The sequence below is a fragment of the Pollicipes pollicipes genome, unplaced genomic scaffold, assembly GCF_011947565.3.
Source record: "Pollicipes pollicipes isolate AB1234 unplaced genomic scaffold, Ppol_2.1 Scaffold_7262;HRSCAF=8765_pilon_pilon_pilon, whole genome shotgun sequence".
Classification (NCBI taxonomy): domain Eukaryota; kingdom Metazoa; phylum Arthropoda; class Thecostraca; order Pollicipedomorpha; family Pollicipedidae; genus Pollicipes; species Pollicipes pollicipes.
Genome location: NW_023597055.1, coordinates 374,322 through 396,296, shown reverse-complemented (window position 1 = coordinate 396,296; position 21,975 = coordinate 374,322). Strand labels below are relative to the sequence as shown.

Genomic DNA, 21,975 nt, shown 5'->3' with positions numbered 1-21,975 from the left:
GGTGACGACAGCCCGGCGGTGGGGCATGCCTGCCAGTGGCAACTGGCACCCACTCGGTCTTGTCAGCGCGCCGGACGAGTCAACTGAGGCGGCGAAAAACTGCACCGGAGAAAGTGAAGCCCGGCGTGTACGGCCTGGCGGGCGTCGAGGCAAGAAGGTGGCTGACACCTCGAAGTCGCAAGAAGAGACACTGCAGCGCCTTTCACACGAAAGTGGCGGATGGGGAAGAGGCAGTAGGACGGCGCGCTGATGGGGTGATATGATCGCATGACGGAGGGGGGACGTGGTTAGCCATCACGACTCGGCTGAGCCTAAGGGCTACCTCCAATTGGTGGTTGTCGGGTTATGCAACATGACAAAGTGCTGCCGTTCTGGCAAAGCAAGACTTGGGCTATCACTACCTATGTGCGTAGCAAATGGCAGGTCATCTGTCATGAGACTTACTTCCGGAACTGATAGCTATCGTGTAATGGGGTCACGTAATGTTTGAGCTGCCGTACATAACCAGCTCCGTACGGTCCGCCCCAGTTGGGTCTTTGTGGCTGTTATCTCCCATCATTCTCGCGTGTGGGCCGAAACTGGACTCCATCACCGCCCATACGAACCGAGCGGATTATGGGCGCGTTGATGTGCCCACAACAACAGCATCCATCAGCACCGGGGTTAACGTAACCGGCTTTGTGGAGCACACGCGAGATAACGGCGGGAGGCCGCCTCGACTCGACGCGGCCGGACGTAGGTGCGGGACGGAGGAGGCGCGGACGCCGCGGGCGACGCGGATTTTCTCGCGGGATCGAAACTGCGCTCTCTCTTGCGCCGGCGCCGGCTTACATAGCTGCTTTCCAGCCGAGGTCTGACTGACAGCGAGGTTGGCGATGGGCACAGGGCAGAGGAGGGTGGACGGCCCGGTCTCCGTCCTAGAGCTGGGTCGACAGAGCTTGCCCTCCGTCCCAGCGTCTCGCGCCGAGTCGCCGAGTTACCGAGTCATGCGGGCATCGAGAGATCAGAGAATAGCCCCGCCGGGCTTTCAGTGCCTAATGACACCGGTTATGTGACTGACTAGACTCGAGCCTCGGTGAGTCTGAAGTGTCGAACACCGGCGTCCTTGCCTAACCAACAGTGAATGCGAGCCCCTCTCTCCCCTCAGCGCTCCCGGCTCCCCACAGATATTCGCGGCACGTTGCGATGGACAGTGACGTGCATAGCAATCGCTCGACTCCTGTCCCCACTCCTGGTTGGTCCTCGTCACCGGGTGCGCGCGTCCCATATTGATGCGGTGTCCCCTGCCGCACTCCTGGTCGCCCTCTCACGTGGTGGCGCGGCGTCCCATATTGATGCGTGTCCCCTGTCGCAACTCCTGGTCGCCCTCTCTCTCACGTGGTGCGCGCGTCCCCATGTGGATGCCAGGCCTCCTGTCGCGCTCCTGGTCGCCTCTCTCACGTGGTGCGTGCACCCCATGTTGATGCGTGCCTCCTGTCGCGCTCCTGGTTCGCCCCTCTCACGTGGTGCGGGCACCCCATGTTTGATGCGTGTCCCCTCCGCGCTCCTGGTCGCCCTATACGTGGTGCGTGCACCCCATGTTGATGCTTGTCTCCTGACGCGCTCCTGGTCGCCCCCCCTCACGTGGTGCGCGCGCCCCACGTCGATTGCGTGACTCCCGCAGCCGGCGCATCCGAGCGCGCCGGTCGGCTTCCGTCAGCCGCCTCTATCCTCGTGTTGTGTCGCCGATACGCTGATGGCTGGAGGAGCGCGCCGACCGGCCCGGTGTCCACGGGCGTGTGGGAGCCCCCCCCCCCCCCCCTCCGTCTTCTCTCCTCTCCCCGCCCCGGTGGAAGGGAGGACACTGTCTGACCCGGCCCTGACCTCGACAGGTGTGCGAGAACGTGGCGGTGGAGGAGTGGAGCGTGTTCCGGCCCTACCCGGAGGAGATGGGACCGTATGCCACCCTCGGCAAACAATGGGTCGGCTACGATGACGAGTTCATGGTCCGCAAGAAGGTAAGCACCTGGGAGGCGCCGGGGGGTCTGTAGCGAGTCGGCTGCTGCGGATACGCCGGCCGAGAGTAATCTGGTCACTTTACTAGACGGGTGTTGAGTGGCGTCGTGGGGCGTACGTCAAAGAGAGCGTCTGTGCTGTCGAGAGAAGTCCAGTGCACAGTGTGCACTGCGAATTCACTACCTGGTCGGTTGTTCAGAGCGACTCATCGAGGTTTCTGGCCAGCAGTGGTTGTCACGAGCTCTTAACCTGTAGGCTCGTAAAGCAAGCAGAGCGGCTGTGTGCCAAGGACACGCTTACCTAAACTCGGGTTCGAGCGGCCGCCTCTGATCGTGCCGATCCCACCCAAGACGCGTCCGCCGACGGCACCGCCCGCCCCCGACGACTGCTGCCGGCTCTCACCGGCCACCGACGAAATCTGTTGATAGAAAGTCGAGTCGCGTTTGATCGGAGCTGTACGGCCACAGCGTGGAACGGTGAAACTGTTGCATTAGTCGACCAGCATTCGTATGAGACCAAGCCGAGGGTGACGTCACGAACAAACGCAACGTCTGGCACGCGGAGTGTTCTGTGTCCGATCCGTCGAGCACAGAGAACGTGAGGCTGGGAGGGAGCTCGAGTGATTCATGATTAACATTCAATGCGGGGACTCCGTTTCGATAGTTGCCTAGCAACGCAGTCCCTGTCACCTGTCCATGTCGTTCTAAGTCGCCGAAACTGAGTTTGTTGTGGCAGTGTTCGTTGTGTAGCCAGAACTTGTACGTGCTCTGACAGTGTCCGCTCGATCAGGCGAGTCATTGCGCGACAACCGCCTGGAAGGCGTCACGTTCTGGTCCCACCTCTAACACCGCGTCCGTGTCCGTCCCACAGGCGGAGTACGTCCGCGACAGTCGGCTGGGAGGCATCATGTTCTGGTCCCATCTCTGACACCGCGTCCGTGTCCGTCCCACAGGCGGAGTACGTCCGCGACAACCGGCTGGGAGGCATCATGTTCTGGTCCATCGACAACGACGACTTCCGCGGCCGGTGCTCGGGCAAGCCGTACCCACTGATCGAGGCGGCCAAGGAGGCGTATCTGGCTCCTCTGCCCGGGTCAGTGTGCGCGGCACGGTGACCGCCAGGGTCGCGTTCCCCGTTGGCAAGGGACCTGCCTGAGTTGCTACCTGTGACGGCGCAAGTGACTACGTCGCACACAATGATCCCTGCAGCCGTAGGAACTATTTTGACGCACTTACCCTGTGACGTCATAGGTTGCTACTTGTGTGCGGCGTTTGGTAATGGGGAATGCGGCCCAGGCACAGGATGATGTCGTGGGGAGGGGGGGGGGGGGGGAGTCAGGAGTCTGCTGTGTGCCCCGGCGTGGCCTTCGCTGGGTATGTGAAGAAGCCACGAGATCAGCCACGTTTAGGGCGCCAAGAGGACTACGATCAGCGCACCCTCAATGGGTTGATAAAAAGCTAAACAACGCACAATATGGCAGCAAACAAAACCCCTTGAGGAAATATATAATGACCACTTGTGTGTGACGCCCAGCGAGCGTCTGTGAGAGAAACATCAACGTGTGTCGGCCAAGCTATCGAAAAACAAAATGGCGCCAGCCGCCGTGCGCTAAGCCACGTGACCGCTCCACTGCAGGGCTCCTCCGAAGCAGGCCAAGGGACCGACGCCGCCACCGCCCGTCACCCCGGACCCCACGGCAGGTGGGTCGCCGACCTGGCCGCCGACCGGCGCGCGCCTCTTGCACCACGTGACCACACAGGGGGCAAGGGTCAGCGGCTCGACGCCGCCGGTCGGGATCGCCGCCGCTAACTGCCATCTAGCGGACGTTCGCCGCCGCTGTCGTGACTGTGGCGGTGGTATCGATAAAGTATCCCGTCACATTACACGGCGCTGGCGCCGGCTGGCAAGCATGTGACTAGCTGGCGTCATGGCTTCGTCTCGACCACGACGTTCACAGCGGCCACGACGTCCGCGCTCAGTATCTATCTCCTTGCGAAACCTACTGCCTGTCTGTCCACCGTCTGCGCATGAAACGGTCGCCCGTTTAACGCCCGTCTCGAAGCTGTCTCTGACCTTAGCCATGCGTGCCCGCTCCCCAGCGCCACAGCCCATTTCCCACTAGTCCGCGGCGATATGGCGTACCTTGACCTTGACAGTGCCCTCTGCCCCCGCCGCAGACTTCAGCTGCAAGCGAGAGGGCTTCTTCCCCCACCCGGAGGAGTGCAACAAGTACTTCTGGTGTCTGGCGGGCGGCCCGCTCGGCGTCGTGCCGCACAGCTTCACCTGTCCGTCCGGCTTGCTCTTCAACAGGCGCACCGACTCATGCGACTTCCCCAGGAACGTCAAGTGCAAGGTCGGTAAAGGCGGTGTCGCGGGATGGGCTTCGGAGGGGCTGTGTGTGCTGCGTGGGGGGGGGGGACGGGGAGGGAAGACGAAGCCGGCGGTGAGGTCGCGCTATGTTTTCAAGCGAGATGGTGGAGGTGCATTGGATGACGAATCTGCGCGGATTCTGAGAAGAGGCTTGATTACGGCGTCTCCCAGCCCACGGCCAGGCCGATGGCAACCACCAGGGTATCTTTACCTAATCCGCATACCAATAAGGTGATTCATTTTTGCAAGATAGCGTGCTGAGTGTGCCTTGAGTCGAGTGAGCCACATCGCCGATCTGAGCCGTCTGCTTTTATCGTTTTACCCTCATTTTCATCCGGCTTTCCACCCAGCTGTTGTTCTGCCACCATCGCCACGGCTGGACGGTTCTCGATGACGCTACCTCTGCGAATCTGCTCGCTTGCATAGCCCTGCGGGCTTCCCGTGTTGAGCTCCGCCATGACCCGTGTGACCCCCCCAGGTGGTGGCCAAGGAAGCGACGTCCATCACGTTCCCGCCTACCAAAGAGCCGGTCATCACGAAGGCGCCGACCGGGCCGGTCGAGATCACCGAGGACCCGCTGGCCGAATACTATGACGAGTACGACACGGACGACCTGCCGCCGCTTGACCTGGACTTCCCCGACACGGCGGTGGCGCCCCGGCCGAGCAGCGCCGGTCGGCCTGCGCCGGAGGTAAGTGCCAGGCTGCGGCCGCTGGGAGGGTGGCAGTGTTAGGAGAGACGTCATGCAACGTGGTGCAGCCATGACAGCTGGCTCCCGTGGGAGGTACACCTGGTGTCTGTGTCGAAAGCTGTTTGCGGATGTTGGGAGGTTCACAAGGGGATGGCGGTCATTCCCACGGGTTGTGGGTGACTACGAGGTGACGCCTCCCTGCCGGCAGGTTCTGGGAGGTTCGCGAGGGGACGGCGGTCATTCCCACGGGTTGTTGGCGGCCTCCTGCCGACACGTTCTGGGCGGCTCCCGAGGGGATGGCTGCCATTCCCACGGGTTGTTTGTGACTACGAGGTGACGCCTCCCTGCCGGCAGGCTCTGGGAGGTTCGCGAGGGGATGGCGGTCATTCCCACGGGTTGTTTGTGACTCACGAGGTGACGCCTCCCTGCCGGCAGGTTCTGGGCGGCTCCCGAGGTGGCGCCACTGCGGTGAAGTCTGAAGCCAACGCGGTCTCCCAGGAGGAGGAATCGGACCCCGCCGAGCTGAAGCAGTTGCTCTCACTCATCCAGAAGATCGGTCAGTCGCGCAGCTCGCCCTCAAACACTGTGGGAAGCTCGCGTAACGTGGAGCACGGGCGTCACGGAAACGTATGGCAGCATGTGACAGCATTCACGCATTCGGGCCGCTGTGCATTCAGTGCAGACGCTGTGGCGGCTCTGCGACTTCACGAACTATTTTCACTATCGTCTATCTTGTCTTGTTGGCCCAGCATCCGTGCTTCCTCACGACCCAAGCGGCGCTCCGCGTTCATGGAGAGCTGGCCAATCATCCGCAGTTGACCCTCTGACCAGACTGCGCGGGCCGCAGGCGGTGTGGAGGGGGTCCAGCGTCTGCTGGAGGGAAGCAGTGACCCAGCCAGCCCTCAGATCAGCGACAAAGAGCGCAAGACGCTCAACAAGATCGTCGGCGAACAGCAGAAGCAGGACAACAAGCCTGAGTCAGTGAACATCCGATGTTCTATCTGTGTTTCCGTTCATCATGATGCACAATTTCAGGAAACACCGAGGCGTGGTGTAGGCATGAGGGCGAGGTGGATATTTGCTTCGCTTATTTTTCCTCTATGTACTCTAAAGCATATCACATGCACGCTCTCCTTCTCTCTGTCCATTTCAACCTTATCATCCCATGCAATGACATTTGTATGGGCACCAAAGCATCAACGTTCAAAGCAATATGTACCGCTTACTCTAGATGTGCTTAGGTGGAGCTGAAAGTTCCGCCGCCGGCTAAAAGTTGGAGGGCGTCTTTTTCGAGGTTAGCCACACCACGACATAGGCGCTATGTCCAATTCCACAAATGGCCTGTCCATCCTCCATGGTGCTGGAGACCACGGCACGGCAGCGTACGTTGCAAGGCTGACGTCGTGGGCGCTGGCTGACCTGGCGTTCTCTGGCCCGCAGGTACACGTCCATCGCCCGCCGCCGGCCGAACTCCTCCTCCCGACCCTCGCCGTCCGACTCCTCCTCGAAGCCGGCGCCGGAGCGGGGCAGCTCGAGGAGCCGGCTGAGGCCCAGCTCCTCCTCCCGGCGCCGGCCGGCCGCGTCCACCGGCACCAGCTCCCGCCGCCGCCAGCCGGAGGCGACCAGCCCGGTGACGCCCGGCTCGAGGAGCAACGCGCGCCGCCGTCGGCCGTCGTCGTCCGCCCAGCGGGAGGCGGAGGCGCCCGCCGACGCCGCCGAGACGACCAGCACGCGCAGCAACGCCCGCCGTCGGCCGCAGTACTCCACCATCCAGAGGAACAGGTGAGCACGCACGCCGGGCAGGCGACGGAGCAGCGGGGGACACACCAAACGGACAGGCCATGCTGCTTAATGGGAGGCGAGCCAGGTGTCGACAGCGTGACGTGACAGTCCATCAGTTTAGTGCTGGCTTGCGCTCGAAGACGAGCGTTGATGGAGTTCCTTGCCTGGAGTGGATTGTAGTGTCGGCTCAACTGGGGGTCGGTGCTTGGCTAGCAAGTAAATTGGTCGTCGTGGTCCGGCCCAAAATACGTTACGCTTGTCGTCTGGTAGCGTTCTCGCCCCATACAACGCTCTCATCCAAACCTCACCATCCCTTCTGTTTTAGGAGACCAACACAGTCGGCGACAGAGTCGGGACCGGAGCAGGAGCAGGAGCAGGAGCAGGAGCAGGAGACACTCGTAGAGCAGGAGTCGGCGCCGGGCGGCGGTCAGCGGCAGTACGTGACGCTGAACCGACAGCGGCCGGCGGCTGGCGACCGCTCCCAGCAGCCGGAGGAGGGGCAGATCGACCCGGACACAGGCAGAGAGTAAGTGGCGCTGTGGTACCGCCCGCAGCAGGCCTGGCACCGTCTGGGACACCTGTCGTCTGATGTCCGGCTGGGGTACCGTCTGGTGTCCGGCTGGGGTACCGCCTGGTGTCGGACCAGGGTACCGTCTGGTGTCGGACTAGGGTACCGTCTGATGTCGGACTAGGGTACCGTCTGATGTCGGACTCGGGCACCGTCTGGTGTCCGGCTGGGGTACCATCTGGTGTCCGGCTGGGGTGTCGTCTGGTGTCCGGCTGGGGCTAAGAATGAAACAATTATAACTTATCAATGATCGCGCTGTTGTGGTCGAGACGGCTCAGCGTTTATTTCAATCAAGCGAACTCGTTCTGGTTCCGTTCGATCATGATCAGCCATCGGTTGCGTAGTGTCCGACGTTTCACGCCCAGCCCTATCACCTTGCGTCGTTTTGCCGTTTTTGAGCTTGCTGCTCCTTTCGTTGCGCACTTCTGGGACGACTCGGTTTCTCTGCCTTTTTTCCGGGGAGGGGGGGGGGGGGGCTTGGAGAACAGTGGCGCCTCACTAGCAGCAGCTTGCTCGGACCACAAGCCGAGCCTGCTTCCGCCATGTCTCCACTGGCGGCTCTCCTGCCGCCTTGCTATTCGTCGGCTGTTGTGCGGCGCTAAAGGAGCCGGCGCTCGGCTGTTGACAGGTACGTCAGCCTGCGTAGGCCGCGCCCCACCACACCGCCGCCGCCGCTGGAGGGCGCTCCGGAGCGGCAGCCGCCGAGCCGCCGCCGACCGCAGGTCAGTCCCGGCCCCTGACGGGGCAGACCCCTGCCAGGGTCGGTTCCGGCCCCTGGCCTGACCCCTGCCAGGGTCAGAACCGGCCACTGCCAGGGTCAGAGCTGGCCCGTGCCAGGGTCGGCTGACCCCTGAAGACGTCCGACTCCTGTCAGGGTCGGTTCCGGCCCCTTGCGGGGGTCAGTGTGATCCCTGCAGCTGCTGTGTTATAGCGCCAGACGGGTGGCCTGGGCGGCCTGGTCCCCTCGGATCGACGCCGGGCGTCTCTGGCGGCTTGTGAACGGTCGTGGGATTTTGCCAGCCGGTTTCGGGTGGCAGCTGAGGCTTGCGAAGCCTGTGCATTGCTGGTGGTGGAACAGGCTTGCAAAGACGTACAAAGACGTGCCTCTGGTGTCGACGTAGCCATGGCGGCGGCTCCAACCCCCAGACGGGAGATATTTTTGACAATGGAGACGACGTGGTAGGAAGGGGTGGGAGTGAAAACGCAAGTGGTTTGGTCTTGCACGTTAGTATTTGCTTATAGTGTGCTAGTTTGTGCTAGATTGCTATCGGCCTAATCAGTCGGGTTTTGGAAGGGAGGTGGTGTGGCCACTGGACTAACGCTTTAAATAGCTCAAGGACTACACCCTGTACCCAGAACCACCACCACCTCAGACTGGCCAACGCCGATTTCGGCGCTGGCCAAAATTGGACCGCTGAGTGGCCACGCGTCGTGAGAAGTCAGCCGACGCGGAGGCGGCTGTCTAGCCCGGTCCGGCGCTGGACCCTGGGTCCGGTCAGCCACGCCGACGGTGGCCACGCCTCCGCCCACGCCTTCCAAGACCCGACTGGCGCCGATTGGGCCGCGCTCCGAGCGGCGGGGGTGTACTGACGCCCCGCCCCGCTCGGTTCCAGGTGACGGACTCACGACCTGACCCGCCCGTCGACCCGGCGCTGGCTCTGCTCAACGCGTTCGCAGGCCGCGCTCCCGCTAACTCCGACGCTAGCGACATCTCTGTGTTCGATAGCCAACTAACCGACGCCCGCATCGCGCGCGCCGACGACCTCTTGACGGACGCGACTGACGCCGACGCCGACGCGGCCGAGGCGCAGACGGAGAGCACGCCGCCGCGGATCCGCGTGCGCGTGCGCCGGCCGCCGCAGAGTCCGATCCGCTCTGGCGATCGCGTGGAGGAGACGACCGTCGACCCTACCGGTCAGCGCCGGGTCAAGGTTATTCGCCTGAAACGGCCGCGCGGCCGGGGCGGGCGCGTCACCACACCGCCGCCGCCCACCAGCCAGCTGCCTGAGGTCAGCGAGAATGAGGTCACGATCGACGACGGCGGCGACGCGCCGCCGATCGCGCCGACGACGCCGACGCCGACGGCGCCCGCCGAAGTCTCCAACCAGCTGACGGAGCGCGCCGACCCGCCGCCGCCATCGGAGGAAGCGCCGCGCGCGGAGGAAGCGGCGACTACAACGGCGGCTCCGACACCCGCGAGGGGCGGGGCGCGCGGTCGACTCTCGCGGCTCGGCGCCGGCCGCCGGCGGCTGGGCAGCCGGCGCCGCGGCACCACGGCCGCGCCTCCATCCACCGCCGCTGACGAACCGGCGGAGGAGGTGACACCGGCGCCGACGCCGACGCCGGGGCGGGGCCGTACCGGCGGGCGCCGCTTCAGGACGGGCGGCCGGAACCGGCTGCGGCCGGGCCCTCGGCGGCCGCAGGTCGAGGCGACCACCGAGCGGCGCGCCGAGGAGGAGGCGGAGGAGGCGGCCGTGACGACAGAACGCGGCTCGGTGCGCTTCGCACTGCCCGGGCAGACAACCTCGCTGCGCGGTCGCGGGCGCGGACGTGGCCGAGGCCGCCTCCGACCGCGGCCGACGCCCCGTGAACCCCAGCTGAGCGCGCAGGACGGGCTGCAGCTGACGGAGCAGGAGCTGGCCGCCATCACGACCACCGGGCGGCGCGCCTCCAACACGTTCCCTCCGCTCGACGACAGCCCGCCACCTACCGAGCCGAGCGTGGCCGATGAACCGACGACGACCGCGCGGCCGGCGCGTGGCGGTCTCCTGCGCCGCGTCCGGCCCAGGCCCACCACCACCACAACCACCACAACCACCGAGGCTGAGGAGCCGGCCACGACGGCGGCGTCGGCGGTGGTGGGTCGTCTGCGCCCCCGCCCGCTGGCCGGCCGCCGCGAGCGGCCTGACCCGCTCTCGCGCACGCGGCAGCGCCCCAGCCCGCTGACAGTGGGCCGGCGGCGACCGGCACCGCCGGCCGCCGCCGCCGCGCCGCCGCCGGCCGAGCAGCCGGAGTCGCCCGCCACCACCTCCAGCACGGAGGCGGCCGCCACCGAGGCAGCGCCGGCAACTGAGGCCGTCGCCGAGGAGGCGGCGGTCGAGGAGCAGACGATCCCGCGCCAGACGGTGTTCGAGCTGCGCAGCCAGCAGCCGGATGGCGAGGCGGCGCCGCGGAGGCCGCGGCCCTTCCCGTTCCGCCCGCCCGGCGGCAGGCGCCCCAGCACCCTGCGCGAACGGCTGTCGGGCGGCGAGCGGCGGCCGAACCCCTTCATCTCGCCGCTGCCGAGCGCCACGGACGAGCCAGCCGAGCCGAGCGACGCGCCGAGCACCACAGCCGCCGCAGCGCCGAGCACCGAACAGCCGCGAGACGAACCCGAGACGACGACGCGCGATGACCCTCCGCCGACGGCGCCGACGGAGCGGGAGCAGCTGGCGGCGGTGCCGCCGGGGCTGGTGGCTCGCCGCGTGCCGCAGTCGGGCACCAGCCGGCCGCGCCTCAGTCTGTTCCAGCTGGTGAAGAGCCGCGACGAGAGCAAGAAGTCTGACGGGCCGAGCCTGGCCGAGCAGCTGCGCTCGTCGATCGCCGAGCAGCAGGGGCTGGAGCTGCCCACCGAGCGGCCGACGGCGACCGAGGGCGCCGCGGCAACGGCGACGACGGCAACGACGGCGACGACGACGAGAACGACAGCGACGGCGGAGACGGCGGCGACGGCGGAGACGGCGGAGACGGCGGCGACGACTGAGGGGGGCTCCCTGGCGGAGGTGATCGCGGCACCGACGTCGGTGACGCTGGAGGGCCCGGTGCCGCAGACGGAGGCGGCAACGGCCGAGGACGCCACTGAAGAGGGCACCACGCTGCCGGAAACGACAGAGACGGCGGCGGTCTCCACCACCACCGCCGACAAGCAGGAGACGACGGAGGAGATCGCGGTCTCCACCACAGCAGAGCAGGAGACGACAGAGGGGGCTGCGGTCTCCACCACCGCCACCGAAGAGGAGGCGACGGAAACGATCACCAGCACTGACGCCGACCAGGAGTCGACGGAGGCCGCCGCGGTCTCGTCCGCCTCGTCGGAGCCGGCCACGTCGGCGCCGGGGGCCGACCGCGACAGCCGCATCCTGGTGGTGGGCCCGTCGTCCGCCGCGTCGCAGCGGCCGGTGCTGTTCGCCGATGACGGCGCCGTCATCGTGACTGCGGCGACGCTGCCGCCGCCGGCCGCGCCCGGCGGCAAGTCGTTCGTTTCCGTCAAGGTCAGCGTGTCGTCCGAGTCGGAGTCGGAGTCGCCGCCGCCGCCAGAGCAGGTGGCGTTCGAGCCGGCGGCGGCGGCGACGTCGCCGCGGCCGTCCGTCTCGCCGGTGGAGGCGCTCTTCACAATGTGGGCGGACGACGCGGCGCGGCCCACCTCGCCCCTGCCGCGGGGCGAGCTCGAGCACGAGGACGGAGATGCCGACCACGCCGACCACGCCGACCACGCCGACCACGCCGCCGGGGAGGCGCAGAGTTCGTCCCTGCTCAACAAGCCGCCGCCGGTGCTGGCGGCCAGCGCCGGCCGGCCGGCGGCGCCCAAGCCCGACCTTTTTGACCAGGAGGAAGTGCTCGCCTACTCGACCGTCACACCGCGCTACCGCGACCCGGACAGCCTCTTCAAGCGCAAGACGTTCCTGGACAGCGCGGCCGGCGCGGCGGCGCCCGGCCCGCTGGCGACCACGCTCGCGCTCGGGGGCGCGCTGCTGGTCGCGGTCCGCTTGTGAGCGCCGCCGGCAGAGGGAGCTTGCGTCGCCGCCCGACGCGGAGGCGTCGGACCGCACTCGGGAGGGTGTCCAGCGGCCGCGGCGCGGCAGGTGTGACTGGCGGCTAACGGCGGCGGCGCCGGGTCGTAGAGATAAGAAGACGTCGCGAAGCTTGTGGTGCTCATTCGGTGGTGGGCGCGTGCGCTTGCCGCGTTCGCCTGCGTGCCTGGTGAAGACGAGCGGCGTGTGGAGGCCGAGCAGGTGATGTCAAGTGTCAGATGGCAGAAGCGTGAGCGAGCGAAAGTGTAGCGAAGACGCCGGCGGAGGCTCGGCATAATTTTAGACGAAGCTGCTTGGAGGACATTTGCGAAGCGCGCACCACTCACCAGATCTGCGCTCTACATACTCAGTCGTGCGAGACGTGCCGGGAAAATCTTCTGCTCAAAAGCACAGTTTGCACCTGCGTTCCCCCGCCTGACCTCTGAAGAGACGTCACACGCGCGCACCATGTTCTCAGGCACTGGAAACGCTAAGTTTCGACCGACCCACCAAAACGACCCGTCCTGACCGGCTTGCTAGAAAGGATGAAGTTCTGCGTCGTGTGGACGCTGTCGAACGTTTCCGGCTGCGTGTGCGGTCTGAATACGTGAACGTTCCATTCAGTAATAGCACTGGCCAGATATCACTCCGTCGCATATACTCAACTCTCTGGTGAAATAACAGGTCGAATGTGCGTAACTGAGCCAAATGGAATGTTGCTCAATGCTTCCTTAAGTTACCCTGTGTCTTTGACATGTTTTTATACTCATGTGTTACTCTTTTGTTTGTTGTTCTGTTACACGAATGTGAAGTGCGTCATGTGCTCATCGAACGTCCTTTTCACGCTTTTGTCTGCGTATGTCGTAAGCTAACAGCGGGACAACTGAAGAGATTGCGCAAAGAGCGACAATATAATGCGACGATGTGACTATATTTGACCGTGCACATGGCAACTTCGTGACCTATGACTGTCGCTGCTGGACGGCCCGGGCAACCCAGCTGAGTGAGATGGGTGGCGCTGCAGCGCGATAGAGGCGCACCGGCGGCCGGCCGGAGCCGCGTAAGTACTCTGCATCACCATGGCTACTGCCGCAGGGAGCTGCATCACCATGGCAATGGCCGTGGAGAGCGCGCGCCACGCACACCGCGCTACCGGCAGCAGCGAGCGGCGCTGATGAGACCACGCCACCCCACGAAAGCGAGCACGAGACATGCGGCACGAGCTGGGTCAAGAGGCACCCTCTGGGCATCTCGTTCCTCTGAGGAGGAGGACCCCTCACCAGTCGACGTGACATGAGTTCACCACGGCTCACATTGGGTTCCCTGAGATGTCATGAGGTCACTCCGCACCGTTTGAGGTCACTCGAGGTCAAGCAAGGTCACTAGAGGTCAACTGAGATTATCTGAGCTCGCCTGGGATTACCTGAGGTTTCTTCGTGCGCCTGCGGTAATCTGAGGACACCTGAGGTCACTCTCGACCACCCGAGGTCACTTTAGATCTCTTGAGGTCACCCGAGCCATTTTGAAGCTGCCCAAGGACAGACAATGTCACTCGGGGTTGCTTACGACAAACGCGGTACCGAATGTACTGACCGGCAGTCGTCTTGCACGAATCGGTGACATTGACCTTCAGGGGACACGACTCGCACGCTTGAGATAAGCCCCGGATGGGCTGTTGCGCTCCTGACGTACCCCGAACGCCTGTTCCTGACTCCTGGTGACACTCCCACCCGCTGCTCTGGGCTATCCTTCCTTCCCGCCTCGGTCACAGGTAGGTCATGGCCTCCGCCCCTGTTCGGCACGTCACCTCACCTTGACCTTCCGCCTGCCGCACCGGCCGCCGTCCGCGCTGCCATGGCAACGGCACATGTAGAGCTCTGCTTGGTGGGGGTGACACGCTTCTGGTAGCTGGGAACGTGGCTTGGTTGTGGTTGCTGGCACAAATCGATTGCTTTGTTTGTGTATAGTTGATTCGCCTCCATTAGATGATGGGGATGACTCAAATTTTGCCGCTAAAGTGTTACGCTGTATAGAGTGTATAGACACACGACGTTTGTTTATGCGTGCATCTTTCATACTTTTGCCTCGTGGTACTCAGGGTTGTGTTGATTTCTTGTACAGACAAAATCACCTTGGAATCGGTTGAATTGAAAGGATTGTAGGATAGTTCGGTTGCTTTCATGGTTTGGTTAAATCTATGTTGGGTTACATAGTATGGCTTGATTCCAAATGGGTTGATTCACGGTTGTTGAATAATCATACGTGTACGTGTACGGCATGTAGGCACAACTCACGGTCTGTATAATATGCAGTTAGTTGGGACTGAAGTTGAATCCCTGTAACTGGTTCCGGGCACACTTGTCAAATCTGAATCAAGGCAATCATGAATGCGTAGTGCGTCTCTGACCCCAAATCAGCCACCGTCACGAAATTAGACCAGAATTATTCACGCTCACACCGATACTGGCACACCTTCGATGACGTCATCACACCTCCCAGCGGCGCGTGGCCGGTGCGGCGCTCCTCAGTCTGCCTCCCTCTCTAGGTGAACCGGGGTGTGACGATCCGCCGGCCGGGCAACCGCGCGCCCCAGCAATTCCGCCTGACCTCGACCCTCCCACCCCGCCTGACGACGACGGACGCGCCGGCCGCCGCCGCCGGTCAGGAGGAGGCCGAGGCGGAGGAGGAGGCCCCGCCGAAGAAGCCGCAGCGGAGGCGGCCGACGCTCCGCAGACCGTCGCCGGCCGACGCGGTGAGGCTCGGCAGCGGCTGCGGCCTGTGGACGGCCGCGGTGTCCGCGGGGCGAGAGAGTCCCGATGGGCAGTGGAGGGCGATGTGAAGGTGCTTCGAATCGAAGCCTGGGCCGACGGCGTCCTCTTAAGGGCGGCAGGCGGCGTGTTACCTAGCTGTGGGCTGGAGCACAGGGAAGCGATGAGAGCACCGGTGCTGATTTTGCGCTGTGAACGCGCTGTGTTCGAACATTATTCAACGTTGATTCAGCGCCTGCACGACATTGTTCCGCAAAAGTCTTAAGCAAAGCCATTGCCGCCTGGATCAGTAAGTGTAATTAACATGCAAAAGTTTTTGGTTCCGCAACCTTCCCAAACCTGACGCCACCAAGATAGGGCTGTGGAATTCTGACGTACTCTATGACGTCATCCCCTGGCACTTACAGTACGATCTGCTATTCTTTCAGAGGCGCGGCTCGTCCAGGAACCGCCTGCGCTCGCGCGGCCGAGGGTCTCAGAGAGACCGACCGGCACCCTCCACTACCCCCGCCACTACCACCACCACAACCACCACCACCACCACCACCACGACTCCGACCACCACCACCACCACCACCGCCCGATCGGCGCCGACCTCGTCGCCGGCGCAGGTGGCGCCACTGTCGGCCGAGCCCGACCAGCAGCTGGCGAAGCCAGCTCACCAGGGCGTGCGCGGCTTCGCGCCAGACGCACCGCAGCTGACCGACGCGGAGCCCGAGTACGACTACTACTACGATTACGTGTTCGAGTATCCGGACGGCAGCGTGCGTGAGATCGCCGCCGAGGAGCTAGAGGGGCTGCGGGCGGAGATCGCTCTGGCCAAGCAGCTGCTGCTGGCCAAGGAGGGTCGCTCGCTCGACGTTGCCGCGCCGGTGCAGGCCGTGAGCGACCGGCTGGAGACAGCGGTGCCGGCGCGCGGCGCGCAGCGCGGCCCGCCGCCGGTGTCGCGCGCGCCGCCCAGTGAGGTGGAGACGGAGCCGGAGAACACGCCGCCCCGGCGGCTGGAAAGGCTGCCGTCGAGGCAGACGGAGAGGACTCCTCCGAGACAGCTGGAGAGGCTTCCGTCCCGGCAGTCCGAAATCACCCCACCGAGACAGCTGGAGAGGCTTCCGTCCCGGCAGTCCGAAATCACCCCGCCGAGACAGCTGGAGAGGCTCCCGTCTCGGCAGTCCGAAATCACCCCGCCGCGAGAGCTAGAGAGGCTCCCTCCTCGGCGGCTGGAGAGACTCCCTCCGCGGGGGCCAACGACGGAAGCTCCCCGCAAGACATCCGCCGCGGACGCCACCGAGAACATCGACTTCGTGGATGTGCCAGACGGCTACGAGGTGGCCGAGTACGAGTACGACATCGCCGGCGACGTGGATGAGGACGTGGTCATCATCGAGGACGACGACGGCAGGCGCGTGGTCAGCACCACCTACCGGCCGCTGGCGCCGGCGGACGCCGACTTCTCGCTGCCGGAGGACAGCACGCTGAGGCCGCTGCCGCCACCGGCGGCGACGGTGGCGCCCCCGGCGCAGGCGCCGCGCGACGAGAGCCGCCGGCGGGGCGGTCGTGTCGTTCCGCCGATCAGGGTGCTGAACGCGCTGAACCAGCGCAGAGGTCGGCCGACGGAGGCGGCCGTGGAGACGGACGTGACAGCAGAGCCGGGGCCGACCACGCAGCGGCGCACGCCGGCCACGATCCGCTCGTTCCGGCCGGTGCCGCGCCAGCCCGACGCCGCCTTCTTTGAGCAGCAGGGTGACGGGTTCGGGTTCCAATCGCAGAGCGACGGGTTCCGGCCGCAGAGCGACGGGTTCCGGTCACAAAGCGACGGGTTCCAATCGCAGAGCGATGGGTTCCAATCGCAGAGCAACGGGTTCCGGCCGCAAAGCGACGGGTTCCGGCCGCAGAGCGACGGGTTCCAGTCGCAGACCACGGAGTTCCAGCCGTTTTTGGACCAGACCACCGAGTTCCAATCCTTCTTGGAGCAGACCACCGAGTCCCAGCCTTTCGCGGAGCAGACAACCGCGTTCCAGCCGTTCTTCGAGGACACCACCGTTCAGGAGACGCCCGAAGTGACGTCCAGCTTCCGGCCGTTTGTGGAGACCACGACTCCCACGCCCGTCGCTCTCGAGCCGACCTCGCAGCCGGAGGAAGAGGAGGAGCATGAGGTGACCACACTGCGCCCCATACTCAGCGCCACCACGATCCAGTCGCTGCTGGATCGGCAACGGCAGCGACTCGGCCGGCGGCGGCGACCACCCGGCGGCGCACCGTCTAGGGAGAGGGCGGAGGCCCCCGCCGCTCCTACGGAGGCCGCCGCCGCCGCAGAGACGGAGGGGCAGGCGGCAGCAGAGGAGAACGAGATCGTGCCGACGCGCGGCAGCCGCCGCTTCAGAGGCCGTAGCCGGGTGAACCGGCTGCGGTCCTCGTCCCGGCGAAGGCAGCGACCGACCGCCGCGCCGACCGCTGCCGCCGCCGAGGCCGAGGCAGGGGCAGAGACGGTCATCACCACTTCCACCACCACCACCACCACGCCCCGGCCAGCCCGTCGACGGCCGTCGTTCGGCCGCCGGGGCAGAACCAGACCAGGATCCGTCAATGAACAGGAACAGAGACAGGAGCAGGAGCAGGAGCAGGAACAAAAGGAGGAGCAGGAGCAGCAGCAGGAGCAGGAGCGGACCCGGCCGGCCCTCACCCGAGGCAGGGCGAGAAGACCGTCCAGGAGGCGGCGGCCATCCCTTGGACGCACCATCCAGCGGGAGCCACAGGAACCCGAGACGAAACAGGAGCAGGAGCAGGAACAGGAGAAAGAACAGGAGCAGGAGAAGAGCCAGGAGTCGGCGGTGGCGCCACCCAGCGGACGCCGCGGCCGTCGCTTGCCCTCTCGCCTGAGCTCACTCTCCCGCCGGCCCGTCGGTGGGGCGCGCCGCAACGCGCTGAGCAGCCGTCGCCGGCGACCGACGGTGGCGCTCCCCTCTCAGCCGACCACGGAACCCGTCACGGAGCCGGAGGTGACGACAGAGCCCGCCGGCGAGGAGACTGCCACGGTCGGCGAGCGGCCGCAGCCGAGCGCGGCGCCGGCGGCCGGCGGCGACGAGCTGGAGTCGCGCTTCGAGCAGTTCCTCCGCTCGGCCGACACGGACAACATGACGCGCGAGCAGCTGCGCGAGCTGTTTGACCGCAAGATCGAGAAGACGGCCGTGTTCGTGCGCCGCAAGCCGGGCTCGGCGGCGCCGGAGATCATTGGCCGCGGCACCGTCATCAGCCAGCCGGGCGGCGACCGACGGCTGATCGTGCAGAACCGGCCCGGCCTCTCGCCCACCTCCGAGATCACGCTGGTCGAGAGCTCCACGCTCAGCTCGCTGCTGGCGTCGACGCCGGCGCCGCGTGGCGGCATCTCGCCGCGGCCGGCGGCGCCGCCGCCGCTGCGCCGGCCGGCTGCCTTCCGGCCGCGCCTGCCGTCGACGCTGCCGGCGCGGGACGAGCCCGAGCCCGAACTGCGCAGCGCCGCGCGCCAGGTGATCGAGGACGTGACGGCGCGCACTTTTGGCGCGCCGTTCGACGAGCCGCGCGGCACGTCGGCGCGCGCGATCATCAGTGTGGCGCCGGCGTTCGGGCGCGCCACGCCCGACGCGGCGGCCGAGGCGCGCGCCGCCGAGATTGATGCGCACCTGGTGCGGCTCCAGACGGAGCAGCCGTTCGTGCTGGAGGACTTAAATGAGGAGACGGTCACCGAACGGTCGGGCGCCAGGTTCGGCGGAGGTGGAGTTACGATCAGGCCCGGGTTCAGCCGTGACGGGTTCACTGAAAGGCCCGAGTTCAGCAGCGATGGATTCACAGACCCGACGATCTCAGAGTTCAACGACGGCTCGTTCACCGAGAGGCCCAGCTCTGGCTTCGACAGCGGCAGCTTCAGCGGCGCTGGCTTCACGGACAGATCGGACACTGGGCTCGTCAGTGACGAGTTCAGCGTCGGAGTGGACGCCGGCTCCATTGGCGATGGCTTCACTGAGCGGTCGGACGCTGGAACCACGACGCCGTTCGTGATTCGCCGCCAGGTGGTGCGGTTCGTGCCGGTGGGTTCGCAGACGCTCGCCGCCGCCCCCACCACACCGGCGCCGGCGCCGTCGAGTCCCGTCACCACGCCGTTCGCCGCACCGAGCTTCGACCGGCGCCGCCGGGTCCGCATCAACCGGCGCATCATCAACGGCGCCGCGCCGGAGCCGGAGCCGGCTCCGACCGCAGCCCCGGTCCGGGAGCCGGAGCCGGTCCGGGAGCCGGAGCAGACTGGCGGCGGGCGGGCGGCTCGGCGACGACCGCAGCGGGTGCGCATCAGCGCGCGTCGCCGGCCGGAGCCGGCGTCCGAGCTGCTGCAGTCGGAGGAGTCGGTGCGCAGCAGTGTGGTGAGCACCGGCCGGCAGCGGGTCGGCGCACAGCTGCTCTCGCCGCCCGCCGGCGCCAGGCGGCGGCCGGAGCGGCCTGACCGACTGAGGAGCGACTCCCCGGCGACGGAGGTCGCGCCGGTCCTGCCGACCGAGGCGGCGCTGCCGGAGGCGAGCACGGAGCCGGCCGACGGTGAGATCGCGCCGACGGAGCCGGCCGCCGCGGCGACCGTCCCCAGCGAGGTGGCGACCGAGGGGCAGACGGCACCGCCGACGGAGCAGCCGGTGACCTCCACAGAGCACCTGGCCACCAGCGGCCACCGCGACACTACCACCACCACTGCTACCACCACCACTACCGCTTCCACCACCATCACCACCACCACTGCTACCACCACCACTACCACCGGCAGCCCCGACTACCTTGCGTACGACTATGACGACGACTACTACTACGACGACGAGTACGTGCGTAGCTTGGCGGCCGACCTGCCGGCCGGCAGCAGTCTTCCCGCCGACCTGGCGGCGGAGGTCGGCGCCTCCGACCCCGCCGGCGGCGCCTCCGACCCCGCCGGCGGCGCGGCCGACCCCGACGACGGCGGCCCGTTCGCCAGCAGCAGTCGGTTCACGCAGCGTCGGCCACTGTCCCTGAGCAACGAGCTGTCCGACGAGGAGGCGACGGCGACGGAGCCGGAGCAGACCTCTCTGGCGGCAGAAGAGCCGGCGGCAGCGGCGGCGGCGGCGGTGATGGCGGGACACCCAGGTCCAACGACCGACCCGAAGGCCTTCTGGACCGGCCCGCTCACCAGCGCCTCCGAGGTGCTGGACGGCAAGGCTCAGCAGGAGCTGAGCGGTCACCTGAGTACGGGACGGCTGAACGGCTACAACGGCGCCTACGTGGACGAGTTCGGTCGGGTCGCGTGTAGGGATGTCGGCATCTTCGCTCACCCCAGGTCAGTGGAGGTCGATGGCGGCGGTGGGAGGCAGCGTGGCTCCAGGCGGCGCCGCAACCACGCTGGTTTTCGGCGAGCGATCCGTTGCGGGTGCTCTGGGAGGGTTAAAGTGCGGAGTAATAGGCTCTCAATTGTTCGCGGTCGGTGCGATACGCACCGAAATCTACCAATTGTGGCGATAAAAAAGCGAATGTGTAAATTTTCATTTCCATGCAAGGGAATGGAAATAATGGCATATACATATAAAATGACGTTGAAAATGCCGCGAGGATATACCAGTGGTAAATCTGACCAGTGATGGTCAGATCGTTGCGCTAGCATGCAGTCATAAGAAATGGCCCGCTAATGTCCCTAACTAATGAAAATATGATTCGAGCTGCTTGCTGAATCTGGATAGTGCTCAAGTTATCTGACTCAGCGGTTTGTATCGCCAGACCGCGTGACTAGATCGCGCTGACACACTGTCTCGAGTGCCGCAGTTCGCTGACACGCTTTCGCTTCCGTTTGTCAACAGGTCGTGTCAGAAGTTCGTGCGCTGCGTGGCGCGCTACGAGGGCGTTGCCACGGGCAACGTGTACAGCTGTCCGCGGGGTCTCGTGTTCGACCCCATCGGAGGCACGTGCAACTGGGCCGAGGCATCCGACTGCATCCAGTGACCGGTGACGTCACTCCGGCCGAGATGACGCCACTGGACGCGGGCGCGGGGCCGGCCAGCCTGGCCCCAGCTGGTTCTCGTCTTCTCTGAGCCCCTTGTTAGACCTACTTGCATCATCATCGGTATTGATCACGGGAATCTTGTTGGGAGCGCTCGCGGTGTTGGTGTGCGCTGCCGTGGCGCGGCGTGGTGCCGCGGCACGAGGCAGGCGCTGGACAACGGGCCCGGCACCAGGTGGTGACATGGCGTGGTGCCGTCGCGCACCAGGCCTGTCCACGGGCTTGGTGCGCGGGACACCGGAGCTTAACGGAGCCCACGGAGGGCGCAGGAGACAAAAGACAAACAGCCACAGCCGACTGTAAAACTCGGTCAGCAGTTCTCGGGATATCGAATGTGGGCGGAGCAGTGTAGCAATTGTCGGCTTTTACACGCCACGTGGCCAGCTCTAATTGCCTGCGTGCACCCCGTCGCAAAACCGGAATATTTTCATCACAATTGGTTGCCAGCGCTAAAGAGAAGCCGCTGCACGCCGTACAATTTCCGTTATAATTTATCCTGTTCATACTTCATCGTGGTCCGAGAGATGTTTGGCGCGGCCACTTCGGCTCTGGAGATCGGCCTACGTGAGGCGGGAGCTCGCACACCGGCGCACCAGCCATAGTAAGACACCGGCGTGTCCTCCTAGCTCAAGCGGCATTGGGAGAAAGAGCGTAACTGAACTAGACTAGGGGTGAGTGCGTAGCGATGAGCAGCCGAGTATGCGCGGCGGAGTGCAGTGTTTCATGGTGGGTGGCCCCTGATGTCGACAATAAACACAGCGACTTGTTCTGGTGGTTTGCTCTTCGTGCGGCGGCGTAACTCTTCGGCGCTTCGAAAGGAAAGAGGGAAAGGGAAGGGGGGGGGGGGGCAGGCGACTAAGCAAGCGGGTTGTGGCCAAGGCAAAACTTGGTCGAAGCATGTCAACGTAACGCCTATCGGGAGTGAACCTCTGAACATACGGAAAGCATTGTTACAGCGGTGACGGCCACAGGCGATTCGGCAAGTTTCTTCTTCATCA

The 21,975-nt window shown here is 65.2% G+C and overlaps 1 protein-coding gene across 1 annotated transcript; it reads left to right on the top strand.

Moving 5' to 3' along the window:
* The first annotated feature begins 1,870 nt into the window (after positions 1 to 1,870).
* Positions 1,871 to 21,744, top strand: LOC119114011 (mucin-19). Its single transcript, XM_037238244.1, has 14 exons — positions 1,871 to 1,997; positions 2,948 to 3,087; positions 3,631 to 3,695; positions 4,173 to 4,348; positions 4,844 to 5,056; positions 5,492 to 5,612; positions 5,904 to 6,033; positions 6,497 to 6,838; positions 7,164 to 7,364; positions 8,035 to 8,128; positions 14,721 to 14,927; positions 15,372 to 18,308; positions 18,615 to 20,263; positions 20,778 to 21,744. The coding sequence occupies exons 1-14, from the start codon at positions 1,929 to 1,931 to the stop codon at positions 20,917 to 20,919; spliced, it is 6,486 nt and encodes a 2,161-aa protein (XP_037094139.1). The 5' UTR covers positions 1,871 to 1,928; the 3' UTR covers positions 20,920 to 21,744.
* The last annotated feature ends 231 nt before the right edge of the window (positions 21,745 to 21,975 follow it).

Coding starts and splice junctions, on each gene's coding strand:
- LOC119114011 (XM_037238244.1), top strand. CDS start 1,929: ATGGGACCGTATGCCACCCTCGGCAAACAATGGGTCGGCTACGATGAC. Junction 3,088..3,630: donor TATCTGGCTCCTCTGCCCGG/GTCAGTGTGCGC, acceptor GCTCCACTGCAG/GGCTCCTCCGAAGCAGGCCA. Junction 14,928..15,371: donor GACCGTCGCCGGCCGACGCG/GTGAGGCTCGGC, acceptor CTATTCTTTCAG/AGGCGCGGCTCGTCCAGGAA.